The sequence below is a fragment of the Chiloscyllium plagiosum genome, chromosome 31 (genome assembly GCF_004010195.1).
Source record: "Chiloscyllium plagiosum isolate BGI_BamShark_2017 chromosome 31, ASM401019v2, whole genome shotgun sequence".
Lineage (NCBI taxonomy): Eukaryota > Metazoa > Chordata > Chondrichthyes > Orectolobiformes > Hemiscylliidae > Chiloscyllium > Chiloscyllium plagiosum.
The window spans coordinates 1,249,337-1,263,809 of record NC_057740.1 but is presented as its reverse complement, the minus strand read 5'-3'; the positions used below and the strand labels follow the sequence as shown (position 1 = coordinate 1,263,809).

Below are 14,473 nucleotides of genomic sequence, written 5' to 3'. Positions count from 1 at the left end.
CTGATTTGTGATCCTCCATGCTTTTGTCCCTTAATTTTCAATTGCAATGACCTGGAAACAATCTTTTTATTGCAGCCAGTTAACTGGGTTGTGCCATCAAATGACAAAATGCGGTATGATGACATCTTCCTCAAAATAGATTTAGATATGGATGGGTATGTCAGTGGCTTGGAAGTCAAAGATATCTTCATGCAATCGGCACTTCATCAGAACATCCTGGCTCATATATGGTAAGAGCTTTACAATTTACAGACTGAGTGTCCTAGCTTATTTCTAGTATGAAAGTGTTTCTAGTATTTGGGCCATCTTAGTTCATCTGTGCTAAATAGACATTATCTGAAGATTCCCCTGCACTCCTTTGGCATGATCTTCTACCAAATGTCTTGTGCAGATAATTGCACTGCGTAAAGTTTAAAAAAAAAATCAACCTTACCGTCAGCAGATTTCAGTTATCTCCTTAACTGCCTCTGACTTACAACTTTGGTGACTTCTAAATATGATGAACTGAATTCAGTGGGTCAGTATGCTAATATCATGAGACTGCCATTATTTTGGAACAACAGCACAATGTCCTTACACAAGTGCAGCAAACATCAGAGTGTTGATATTTTCTGAGCCAGAAAGTGGTGAGTTATGAATAGCTGATTGTGTGACACACACATCACACTGTTCGAAACCAAAGCAGATTCTGACAAAAGATCAAGGTATCTTCAGGTAACTGACTTCTCAATCAGTGATGGCATTTTACTAATGGATTGAATTGGAGTAGGTATTCAGCTCCTTGAGTCTGTTCTTCCACTTAGTTTGCAGCTAATCTATATCTTAACTTGTCGAACTGTCTTGTTTCCCTAACCATCAATAATCTTGTCTTCTCCCATTCAGTGAGTTTTGATATTTTTCAAAACCCTTAATTCAATTGCTTTTTTGTGAGACAAGCCAAATTTCCACTAACCTTTGTGTATTTGCATTTTATCATCATCCAATTGCATTGCTGCAATTATAATGTGATGCCGTCTTGTTCTGGATTGGCCACACCAGAGGAAATCATTTCAATCCAGCTTTTTGTATTAACCTATTTTCCTAATTAACCTATTCAGAGATGTGATTGCACACCTCTCGAGCAGCTGGGACTTGAACTGAGACCTCTCAGTCTGGAGGTAGGGACATTGCCACTATGCCACAAGAGGGCCCCAAGAACCTGAACCTTGGACCCTCAGATTAAAAGTCTGATGTTCTACTGTCAGGGCTTGCCGCTGTATCTACCTTATGGACTCTCTCAATCATCTTAAAAAACTGAATTAGATTGCTCCATAAGCTCTTGAGTTTGACAAGAGCTTGCCCATGAGATAAAATGTTGATTTAATGAAGTTGCGTATATTGACTGTACAGATGCTGTGTCGCATCTGCATGTCAAATATTATCAAGTGGACAGTCTGCACTTAGTCAAAAGCAAATTGATAAGCTGAAAATAGTCTGATAAAATTGATCTAATATTTTGTTATAAAGAAGTCCACTGAATAGAAATGTACTATACTACTACATTGTGTTGGTTTTATCATGTAATCGTGGCCATAAATTGGTTTGATCCTCAGTGCCCATTGATTTTTTTTTAATAGATGTCCCGATCTGAGGCTTGCAGTGATCCTTCAGCTGCCAGGAGGTTGTTGTCAGCAACTCAACAGCAACTCTCCAATTCTTATACTTGCTTTTGTGAGGAGATACTAATGCATAGCTGTGCAGCTGAGCCAGGAATCATTTTCAGATGGTTTCTTTACCTTGTCTCCAGTCACCTGCTATACGTTCCTTACTGCAGACTGTGACTGGATTGTTTACCTCTCCATCAAATTATACTGCTGATGTGTTGACATGTATCTTCCTTTAATAGTTTGTTATTATATTAAGCATAGCAGATGAGATGGTTTTGCTGCAGTTGCAGTACTGAACCTTCATTTTACTTAGTAAACTATTTCCCAACAGGGCACTGGCCGACACAAAACAGATAGGGAAACTGAACAGGGAACAGTTTGCTTTAGCAATGTATCTGATTCAGCAGAAGGTCAGCAAAGGAATTGACCCTCCACAGATGCTTACTCCTGAAATGGTACCACCATCAGAGAGGACTACGCCAGTATCAGTAAGTACTTGACACAACTCCAACTCTACTAGAATTATGAGCTTCACTTAGCTTTACACCAGTCTGGGCTGGTCATCCTAATATTTGGCCAGCAGCTGTGGAACTGTACTGACCAAAATATCAGGAGAGTGGGGCGCAGGGTAAGAAAATTGGTGGGAAGAAACTAGGCCTGTTGATCTATGTAGCAGTTATTGTATTGACCTCCCCATCTTCTGGTTAGATTGCAGAGTGAGACATTAATTCAGCATGAAGTATCAAGACATAAGACTGAACCGCAGTTGGTTAATAGTGAGCCACTAAATGTCACCACTAGGCTTTCAGTGACATGCGGGTGGCAGGTTCAGTATTCACTTGGACTATGGAAGACAATAATTAAAGTATACCGTTTGTTCTTTCAGTTAGAGGGTGTACTTAAGCAACATTTTATCCCAACTTCCTTTCTTGTGCATATTATTCCTTTGTTGATAAAGCTAAGGATCTTGTCAGTTACTAATCCCTTTGTTAAGAGCCTTCTTAACTTGTCTGACCATTTTCAAAGGCTTTTTGCGTACAGACCCAGATTTCTTTGTTCTTTATCCCTTTTAAAATTGTACCACGTATCCCAGACAACCTATTCCCATTTTTACTGACACAAACTTATCACTTAGCACTCCCCTGTTAATGTTTCATCTGTATATGCCTTCCCATTTCACCACTTCCTGAAGTCTATTATTGTCCACTGCATTTTGTGCTACCTTACCAAGTTTTAAAAGCACCTGCAAACTTAGTTATGTTTTTCTCTTGCCTAATCCATCAGGATTGAGCATGCATTGCTTCTATTCAGTTATGATGTGTTCTATAATCTGTTAAGTGTAGTGCATGCTCTGCACATCTACCACATGCAGGGCGGGTGATGTTTGAAGGGTTGGGTGTTTGTGCATACTCTGAGGTGAAGTTGAGTCATCAGAATGTTCTCCATGAAGAATCTTGATGTGAGTGTTGCCTTCGCGATTGACTCTTCTCCATGTTGGTTAGTCACACATCAGGAGTTGTTGGAGTTGTTTGACCTCTTCGGAGTGCTTTGTGCACATGCCTAAAATATTTCCACTATTCTACGGGGAATCTAGTGCCACAATTGAGTTTTCCATTGAGTAATTGCTAGCTGGATCCAGTGTCAGGCACACAAATGACATATTGTGCTCAGTGAATTTGAGTGATTAACGCCAACATGGTGGACAAGTTGGCTTGAGAGAAGATACTTTTATTGAACTGCCATCTGTCCACCAGATTTTAAGGTTTTTACAAAAACACTGCCTGTACTTCACTTTGTGCTTTGAGTTGACTGCTGTGGGTTATCCCAGTCTCCAAAGCCTATGGGAGCATGGGTAGTTCTCTCCTAGTCTTCAAAAACACTTTTCCACAGTTGGCTGAAGGCTGAGCTGGTATTTTCTTAGCTATGAAAAATTCTGTTGTCTGTGTCTGCATTCTGTTTACATTTTTCAGGATTTTGCTGCTGATCTTAATAAATGGAACATAAGACTTATGTTGGCCATTTGGTCCTTGGACCACCTTCCTCTATTCTGTAGGATCAAGGCCTGTCTGGGGGTTGTGTTTGCACCCCTTAACCCTTGACTCCTTTATTTATCAAGAATCTCATTCAGCCTTGAATATATTTAAAGACCCAGCCTTCCGTCCCTTCTGAGGAAGAGAATTGGAGACGAGAATTCGACATTCTAACATTCCACTGAGACAAGACAAAATCTCCTAACCTCTGCCTTAACATGGAGGGCAGTATCTTAAACTATGCCCTAAAACTTTAGTCTCATCACAAGAAGCCTCTTCTGCCTGTCCACCCGATGTAGTCCTCTTGAAGCCTTTAATGCTTCAATAAGATTGCCTCCTGTTCGTCTAAATTCTAAAGGGAATAGATGTAATCTGTTCAACTTGTCTTCGTGAAAGAGAATCCTTTCATCCTTGGAATTGAACTTAATTGAACTATTTCTCAAGCAATTTTATCTTTTTTTCTAATCAGGAGACCAAAACTGCATACTCCAGATGTAGTCCCATCAAAGCTCTGTACAGTTGCAGTGAATGCTTTTATATTCCACTTCCCTTGAACTAAATTGCAGCATTCCATTTGTCTTGTCACTTGCTGTACCTTCCTACTAACACTGTTATCCGTACATCAGGATTCCCAGATCCCTCTGTTCCACTGAAATCTGCAGTCTTTCAATGATTTAATGGTATACTACTTTTTGTTTCTTCTTGTCAAAGTGGATAAGCTCACATTTGTTCACAATACACCCCATCTGCCAACTTTTGTCCATTCACTTAAGGATTTGTTTGTCTCCTGCTTGGAGATTGGGCAAGGTCAGTGTGGAATCCCTCCTTGGCCCCATCTGTTGCCTTAAATGTTCCAAAGTGCATGCTGATCTCCTCTGTGTTGAACTGTGCAGTCATGACGTGTTTGTTTAACTCACATTGTGAGTAACTGAGGTGCCAAAAAAGTTAATTGTTTGATGGCAAACCTGCAATGTGAACGCAGGTCCTCAGGAAGACCCTTTCAGAGCAAAGTGCACCCATTGCCTTGCTACTTTAGTTGGTTCCCTCCTTGATGTCACATCTCATTTGGAATGGCACAAGAGGTGCCAGAGTTCCCAAGCTATGATGATGAAATTGAGATCGACCATGAGGTCCTGACTTTCCCATCCCCAACTTAATTAAAAACATTAGATGATGCCTACACGAGAATTTAAACTTAAAGCACAGGTGGGCGGCATGGTGGCACGATGGTTAGCACTGCTGCCTCACAGCGCCAGACATCCGGGTTCAATTCCCGCCTCAGGCGACTGACTGTGTGGAGTTTGCACGTTCTCCCCGTGTCTGTGTGGGTTTCCTCCGGGTGCTCCGGTTTCCTCCCACAGTCCAAAGATGTGCAGGTCAGGTGAATTGGCCATGCTAAATTGCCTGTATTGTTAGGTAAGGGATAAATGTAAGGGTCTGGGTGGGTTGCGCTTCAGCGGGGCGGTGTGGACTTGTTGGGCCGAAGGGCCTGTTTCCACACTGTAATGTAATCTAATGTAATGTAATCTAATCACAGGGTGCAGCCTGTTGTAAAGTTAACCTCGGAAACTCATATCAAGTCAAGACCACTGTCTTTGTCCTTTTGCCTTGCTTCCTTCTTTCACCTTTGGGATTAGGAGAGCAAAGCTTCTCTACTGTGATGGTGCTTGATAAAGAGCCTGCCACTTAATTCTAGATGATTACATGCACTCAGTGACCATTTTGAAAATAAGGATAGCTTAGATCAGTCCCCAAAGTGTCATTAATTTACAGATTTCCACTGTGTTTGATTTAGCTCAGCAAATTTGTGTCAATAGATTGCTGATGTAAATTGCATAAATTGAAGAAATCACAAGCAGATTCAATTGCTTCTAGATGATGTTCATTTTACAGAGGTTTTTTATATTTTACCCAAGTTTGATATTTTACTGTCCACTTGATCCTGCTGAATTTGACCAAGTTAAGATCTTTTTTTTCTCGAAGTGAGCTCAGTGCCAAAACTCTTGATGTTTTTACGATAACAATCTTTGCATGTATCTGTGGACCTACTTTATTCCTTTCTCTCTATAGAGCCTCTCAGGCTACATGACTCCTGTTGGGCCTGAGATTTCGCAACTAACAGAAATGAGGCGTGTGAGTAATTTGTTGTGAACATAGTATCAGGGCTGTCTGCTTTAAACATTTGCTAACCATTGCCTTTTGCACATTGCTTGAAATGTGTCTGTTGTGAGTCTGTGCATGTTAAATGTTAACAAACTCATGAGTGATCTGGTCACTACCAGCTATATGAGTATAATCTTGTATATGGGTTCAATTTTGGTTTTGACAAATAACACTCAGTTTCGTGGCTAAATGAAAGGATGCTTTTGAATTGCAAAATAAATACAGATCTCATTGCATTAATATTTAAATAGATAGTTGCTTATATCAGTGGAAAAAAAACTATTTTCATTGAAATAAATTTTAAAGTTATTGGTTTTCTCATATTAAGTATTTCACTTATTTTGTTCAGGTACAGTTGTATTCACTCACCAGTTCATGCTGCCTTTAATTTTAGATTTAGATTTTGGTGCACTGAAATCAATAATTTAAATTGAGATAGTAATATTGCTGACAATTTTGATTAGTTTTTTTGTGGACGTGTATAATTAGATTAATTTAGTGCTTTTTCACATAATACGTATGTGTATATCAATACAGTCTCAGGTCTTCACTGCAGGAGTTCCTCTGGGTAGGTCCTATGCCAAACTATCCTCAGTTCCTTCACCAGTGACCTTCCCTCCATGATAAGGCCATAAATGGGGACATTTGCTAATGATTTCACAGTATTCAGGAACATTCTAAATTCCTCAGCTATGTAAGCAGTCTGTCCAAATGCAACAAGACCTGGACAAAATTCAGTTCTTGGGCTGATAAGTACCAAACAACATAGGTGCGAGACAAATGCCAGGCAATGACTATCTCAAACAAGAAAGTCTTCCCTTGGCATTACTATCACCCTGTCCCCCTTATAAATATCTTGAGAGTTACCATTGACCAGAAACTGAACTGTGGAAACATTAAGTCTCCAAGTGTAGGTCAAACACTGGAAATTATGTGGCGAATGACTTACCCCTGACTCCCAAAGCTTGTCTGTCGTCCACAAGACATAAGCCAGGATTGTGTTAACTTAGTGTCTACTGGACTGAATGAGTATGGCCCCGAACTAAATCAGAAGCTTAACACCATTCAAGATGGAGTGATCTGCTTGATTGACAGCCACTTAAACATTCACACCCTCCACCATTGATAGACAGTAGTAACAGTCTGTGCCAAATACAAGATTGTACAAGAGCAATTCATCAAGGCTCCTTTGACAACATCATCAACACTAAATGCATGGGAATTCAACCATATGATCATTCCTCCCAAGCCACACACCATCTTGGATTGGAATAATATTGGGTCAAAATCCTGCAAAGCCTTCCTAGCAACACTATATATGGATTGCAGCATTTTAGGAAGGCAGCTTACCACTAGCTTTTCGAGTCCACTTGGGGATGGTAACAAAAGCTGGCCTAGTCAGCGATGCCATGTCCACTGAGAATAAAGAGAAGCTCTTCATGTTTACAGAAATCGCACATGATAATCATTATGTCTCATCCTCCTCACTCTCCTGTACTACCAGTGTGTTGATAACCTCTCTGAAGGTGTATCTGTCCTCATGTTCAGTGCAATAACGGTTTTTACCAGAGCCACTGTATCAATTGAGGAGAAAGTGAGGTCTGCAGATGCTGGAGATCAGAGCTGAAAATGTGTTGCTGGAAAAGCACAGCAGGTCAGGCAGCATCCAGGGAACAGGAGAATCGACGTTTCGGGCATAAGCCCTTCTTCAGGAAGGGCTTATGCTCGAAACGTTGATTCTCCTGTTCCCTGGATGCTGCCTGACCTGCTGTGCTTTTCCAGCAACACATTTTCACCACTGTATCAATTGTCATGTTATTATTTTGTCTGGATATAATATGTCACATATCAGGGAGAGGTGGAACTTAAAACTAGACCTTTTGGCTCAGAGGCAGGGATGACAGTTGTCGTGTATAGTGGATAAATAGTGTCATGTGCAGCAGAAATTCATTATAATCAGCATTTTTGAACTAAATGTTGACCCTCTACTATCAGTGATTTCTTGTTATGGGTTCCAATCGCTGTTCTTGTTGAAGAATGTTAATGGAGGAATATGCTCTGCCAGTACTGCTGATTGAAGCTATGTAAAACCATCTTAATAGTGTCTCTCAACTTCTATTACAACTTTCTATTCCTTTAGACAATCTTTTGTTGCACATATATTGAAAGTAGATGAGATGTAATCAGCTGTGCTGTTCTATGGATTTCAGTCAACAATGATCTGATGGAATGGTAAAGCAGATCCTAAGGGCTCAATGAGGGCTCAAGGACTCTGTAAGTAAAGTTTATTTTGCCAAACAAAATACCTTGTCTAGGTACGCAGTGTGAGAAAGGGTATCAAAGTTCTTATTGGAAGGATGTTGTGAAACTTGAAAGGGTTCAGAAAGATTTACAAGGATGTTGCCTGGGTTGGAGAATTTGAGCTATAAGGAGAGGCTGAATAGGACTGTTTTCCCTGGAGGCTGAGGACTTTATAAAATCATGAAGGGTAAATACATAAGGTCTTTTCCTTGCAGTCCGGGATTCCAGAACTAGAGGGCAAAGGTTTAGGGTGAGACAGGAAAAATTTGAAAGGGATGTAAAGAACAGCATTTTCACGCAGAGGGTGGTACGTGTATGGAATGAACTACCAGGAGAAGTAGTGGAGGCTGGTATAATTACAGCATTTAAAACGCATCTGGATGGGTATATGAATAGGAAGGGTTTAGAGGGATATGGGCCAAGTGCTGGCAAATGAAACTAGATTAGGTTAGGATAGGATATCTGGTCAGCATGGATGAGTTGGACATCTGTATGATTCTATTACTCTTTTTTATACTAATGCTGTTTGAACCTATGAGGTGCCCACGATATATTTACAATTTATCATCTGCCATTTTCATGTACTTATGATAACTCTCCTCCTATCAAATTGTATGAATGATATCAAGCAAACACTTCGTTTGTGGGTGAGCTGAATAAAGCCTCAAGTCAGAGCCTTTCCATTTCAGATATTGCAGAGCTACTCTGTAGTAAAATGTTAACTTCTACAGTGAGGCAAAATTGTGAGGAACAATTTGGACCAATCCTAACTATCATGTCTATTTTTGTTGTAGTTTCCCACAATAATGCAAAGTTTTAGTGAAAACCTGAATATCACTAGTGGACCAATGTGAATGGGTCAGATTTTGTACCCAGATATATCACTGCACCATTAAGCCCAGATGCCTTTATGTATAAACAGGGAGCCACAGCTTTGTGTGTGTGTGTGTGTGAGATCAAGTATATATTTTCAACATATAAAGGAAAGAATTGAGTAGTTTTCAGTCTAGATCTGTTTTATAATTAGTTGCATTTATAAATGAGTCATTAATTTTTATTTAGTGAATGCTCTACTACGTTACTACTCTATTGTTATAATGTGAGATATTTACAAATTGCATTGAGGTATAACCAGAATTACAGCAGAATGAGGAGGCTTGAGATGCTTATTGGATTTACGTACTGAGGTGCCTCTGCATGGATACCTGAATTTGCTTGTATCAATGCTTACTGTTGCTTGGCTGTACAATTCAAACCAACGTTTCAAAATGCTAAAGCATGTAAAATTCAGTCCAAAGCACGTGGCTGTTTGTGTCCTAGTTTACGATAAGCACTAAAAAAAAAAGTTTTGATTTCAGAGGTTTATTAATGATCCATTGCAGCTTGTGTGTTCTCTGGATCCTGGTTTTCAGCAGAATGTGAGCTCAAATTAAAGTCAATGTTGATAAAACGTAGTCTCAAAGGTCAGCTTGGCCATGTCACTTGAATTCAGCTTGACCCTGAATTCACAGCAACATGTAAAAGTACTGGTGTTCCCTGAGGGGAATTAAAAATGTAATGCCATGATTTGGCTGACAATGCCACAGTTCATAGAGGGTTTGTTTGGAATGTTAGATTTAAAAAATCCTCAGCAATTTCATTTTATAGGGACAAATGTATTTTCCCAGCTTTCCTTTTTTTTGGGGCTTCCTTTAGCTGAACACTACTGTTGGCTTACAGAGCATATTGTATATATGAAATCTCTGAAACTGCTGATTTGATAAGTAAAGGGGGTGTTATTTTAATAAAACTAAGCCATATAGCAGGAGATTATTAACAATAGTATGCCTTTGCTGGCTCACTAAAATATCTGCTGTACTCTCATACCCATGCTCTTGACAAGGCAGTGCAAATGTTTTCATTCTATGTAAGTATATAACTTTATTTCTGAAAGTACTATTCTACCACTTTTTCAGCCAGTGCATTTCAATCTCAAAGTCTTGCTGAGTAAAAGGAATTTCTGCTTGTCTCTCTCTCTCTGGCCTTTGTGTCAATAATTTTAAAATCCATGTCAGGTTTTCTCCATTTTTGCTGTATTAAGATCCCTTATTAATGTTTTAACTGCTCACACATCATGAATATAACAATTTGCCTGGAAGATTGTGGCAATTTTGAGGGATGATTGTGTAACCTCTGTGCTTTATGTATTCTCATACCTCTGTTCCTGCATTCTTTTTTCTCATTCATGAACTTACATTTTTGCTCTTGAATTGAATTTTATTTCCAAATTTGCTTTTAAGCTACAGTTAGTTTCCTATTTCACAAGTGAATGTCAATAGAGGCCTGAACTTGCCAAGTTCTACTTTCTAAATCAGAGGCGCGCTGCAAGCAGTGGTATTGGATTGCTTTGTAGGAGTGGCATTAATGTCCAACTTTGTCTTGGAGAATCAGCGTTGTGATGGGATTGCCATTTCTTGATATAAGCACTGAACTGTGTGACTTTCTTTGATGAGGTGACCCTATCCCCTGCTGCCAAGGCTTACCTTCACTGATGCCATGCCAAACTTTGCTGCTGAGATGCTCATAATTAAAAGATAAATTGGAGCTGGTATGACAACAAAATGGGGAGTAGAATAGTGCTGATTGCCATAAGAAAATACCCCTTGTCATAAGCAACTACGCAGGACTGATTCCCCCATCTGGCTTAATGTAAGTAGTCCAAACAGAGACCAAGGTTAAACAGAGTTGCATCTGCAATAATTTGCATTGGTGTGAGCATCAAGGAACTGAGGCTGAAAGGCAGACTGTTCACTGACTTAAAGTATTCCTTATGATATTAGGATATTGATTTATCAGACTTATATGCCTCTAATGCATGAAAAATATGTACAGTGAGCAAAGTATGGGGCAATTTTAATGACCAGCATATTTTTGTGGTATCTGTTATGTGTTTATTAATCCTTTCTGTTAGATGTTTCTTTTGCAAAATACTAATTAGTTTTTAAAATCACTAGCAGTCATTGCACTAAATTGGAATTTTAAATGGAGTAGGTGACCGGGAGTCTTTTTTGGCGGTGCCTCACTGGTTTCAGTCCAGATGAAAACGTAGTTGCAACTGTACCAAACCATTGAGTTTTTTGCTCTTTTCTGTTGTTTTCTGGAACTGTAAAGTGACACCTGGATGCAGTTCCACAAATGTTCATCACTGTGTATCTTGCATTCTTTATTCAAGCTTTGACATTGTGTTGAGTTTGGGGTGGGGTGAGGGGGCTCTCATTACATCTGAACAAAATCTCTTTTTAACCTGTTGTTATAACTTGAGGACTTTAGAACTTTCTGAGTAGCCATTGAAGTGAGAATGTTCTGATTTATTTAATTTCTTGGTGATTGGGAGTGCTTGTACAAACAATAGCTAGTCTATTTCCATTTCAGAGCAACATGTCACAGATCAAGACTAACTGGCTGTTCCATTGGGTAGTTGGATATGCCCAGCATGCACACTTCTCCTAATTCTTGCCGCATCATTGTTAAACAATCTCTGGCACTGTGTTTCCTTCTCCCCACCCAACCCTCCTTGATGCCACGTCAATGCAGTATCTCCTGCCAAGTTTTTATTAGATCGTCATGAACCAGGAGCTGAATAGAACTAACTGTGATGTCACAACAGTGGCTGTAGAATAGAAACTATCTGCCTCTGTCAAGAACTCACATTCTGAAGGCCTCTGCACCATTTACAAGGCTCAAGTCAGAATTGTGACAAAATGTTCACCACTAGTTTGGATGGTTCAGTCACAACACTGACTCAGTCCCAATGCCATTTGTGGCATTGGAATTCAGTTGATTGATGCATGTACCACTGAGCTCAATATATAGACATTGCCATGGTGAATGCACTTGTTAATAATTTGACAGTTAGCATCCAGACTTTTAGATTTTAAACCCTGCAGGTTTAACCTGTGGCAATGCCTTGACCACCCGAAGTCCACTTGCCAACCAATCAGAACAGCTCTCCTGCACAGTGTAACTGTTAGCTTCGCCCTTTATTAATATTCTTGTGAATTATCCTGATGAGTGCAGGCCAAAAGCTTTGACAAAATATGTCTTTTTCAGCAATACTCAAATACTAGTTTCCAACAAATGCTCATTATTTCTGTTTCCTTCTCCAAAGATGCTGCCAGACCACCTGAGCTTCTCCAGCAGCTTCTGTTTATATTCCTTATTCTCTCTAGTCTCTTGGATCACTTCTTTTGGGAGATTTTCTCTAACTTCCTCAGTGAAGGCAGGCAGAAAGTAATAAGTTAACTTCTCTATTCCCAATTATAAATTGTTGTGGCTCTGCCTGTAACGGACTCTCAATTATTTAAGCAAAATATTTCCTTTTTACATATCTGTGGAAGCTCTTGCAGTTTGTTTTTTATTTGCTAGTTTAAATTTGTTTTATATTTTCTCTTTGTCAGTTTCTTGGTCTTCCTTTGTTAAATTCTAAATTACTCCCTATTCTCAGGTTGACTACCATTTCTGGTCCGGTATCATCCGAGGAGCAGGAGAATCGACGTTTCGGACATAAGCTTATGCCAGAAATGTCGATTCTTCTATTTCTCGGATGCTGCCTGACCTCCTGTGCTTTTCTAGCACACAACAGTCTTCACTTTCTCCCTGACTTCCGTTTCTGGCAACTTTACTAGGCTTTTCAACTTGGGCAATTCATAATTTCCTTGGTTAGCTATAGTTGCCTGTCTCATCATGGTTACTTTGAACATGCCCTCTCCCTCTGAGATCTTTGCCAGTAAGAAGGACAAAAGCAAAAATGTTGTGGGAATGCCATTACATCCAAGTTGTACATCATCATGGAATTGTATGATAATTCATTCATCATCGTTGGATTCCTGCCGAATAATTGTAAACACTTCAGCAATTCAAGAGGCTCACTGCCTTCTGGACAATTAAGGATGGACAAAGAATACAGCCTTGCAAACTTTGTCCAGATCTTGAGAAATGGAAAACTATGCTAATATTTTCAGATTAATCTATAATTAAAGTCGATGCACTGCCCTTTTATTTGTGCAGTTGGTCCTGAATATTGAAGCTGGCAGTGGAATGCAGTTATTTTTAAGTTCATAGTTTTGAGAATTTCACAAGACAAGGTCGAAGAAATGCAAAATAATTGAAGGTGTCTCCTTTTGAACTGTTTGACTGTAGTCCCTGCTTTTTCCCATCAGATGGAGCTCTTGAGTTGAAATTACTCACTGGAAGTCTCTCGTATTACAAACTGCAATTACAATGATCTATAATGAAGCAGGTGTATTCATTTCTCAGCCTTCACAGAGTCACTTGACCACTCAAAACACTGGAAAGCAGAATACTGATGATGCTGGAAATCTGAAATTAAAAATTGAAGATGGTTTGCCGATAGGACAATATATGTTGAGGGAGCAGTTGACATTTCCATTGACTCTTGTTTCTCTGCACATGCTGCCTGACCTGTGAGAGTTTTCAACATTTTCTGTTTTTATTTATTCAAAGTAGTAGTTCAGCTGCTTTATTTCAGTTATGTCTTCTCTTAGCCTCCTTTGTAATGTACTTTTCATTTCTCAATTTTCCCAATAGGATAGCGCAAGTTCCGTCGGCTCAGGAGATTTTACTGGAATCAAAGAACTGGATGCAATTAGCAATGAAATCAGTGAACTACAAAGGTGAGATCTTTACAAGTAGCAATGGCAGTAGGGTGTAGATTCCTCTCAGCTTTAGGATCTAACAGTCATGTAACAAAGAAATACACAGCTGTTCAAAATATAAATCTGCTGATGTCTACTATGTGCCATTTTGTTTTGATCCTATCAAATGAATTATCATCGGTTTTAGAAACAGTGCTCATGAAGTTCCCGAAAGCCGTAAAGTAAATATACTGCCTGGTTGTACTGAGCTACACAGACTGAGCAGATTGGTGGGTTGGCCTATTGTGCTCACCCACTAACATTAGAGTAGCCCCTCAGGTGAGGTACTTGGATAGATAGATTTTTCAGCACAAAATAATGTATTAAAAGGTGGGTAACCAATAAGGGTTCATGTCTCAACTATTGTCATAGTTAAACTGTAGTCATGTAATGAAAAATTCTGCAGATGCTGAACATCTGAAACAAACACAGAATGCTGGAGAAACTCAGCAGGTCTGGCAGCACCTATGAAGGGAGAAGCAGAGATACCATTTTGGGTTAGGTATGCTTCTTCAGATTCTGGATCAGTGGTGCTGGAAGAGCACAGCAATTCAGGCAGCATCCGAGGACAGGCAAAATCGACGTTTCGGACAAAAGCCCTTCATCAGGAATAAAGGCAGAGAGCCTGAAGCGTGGAGAG

General features: G+C 39.6%; 1 protein-coding gene across 14 annotated transcripts in view; it reads left to right on the top strand.

The window, feature by feature from the left end:
- The window catches only part of eps15l1a (epidermal growth factor receptor pathway substrate 15-like 1a), a 390,058-nt gene that overhangs the window by 149,838 nt on the left and 225,747 nt on the right, over positions 1-14,473 (top strand). For 11 of the 14 annotated variants that reach the window (XR_006316095.1, XM_043720770.1, XM_043720771.1 and 8 more), the window contains 4 exons: positions 76-230; positions 1,978-2,134; positions 5,747-5,809; positions 13,727-13,812. Coding sequence is in view for 13 of the 14 variants with exons in the window: in XM_043720770.1 (XP_043576705.1) it covers positions 76-230; positions 1,978-2,134; positions 5,747-5,809; positions 13,727-13,812 (461 nt within the window). In the remaining variant the exon portion in view is untranslated. The remainder of the gene's footprint in view (positions 1-75; positions 231-1,977; positions 2,135-5,746; positions 5,810-13,726; positions 13,813-14,473) is intronic. The other 3 variants (XM_043720773.1, XM_043720772.1, XM_043720769.1) reach the window with 1 other exon arrangement.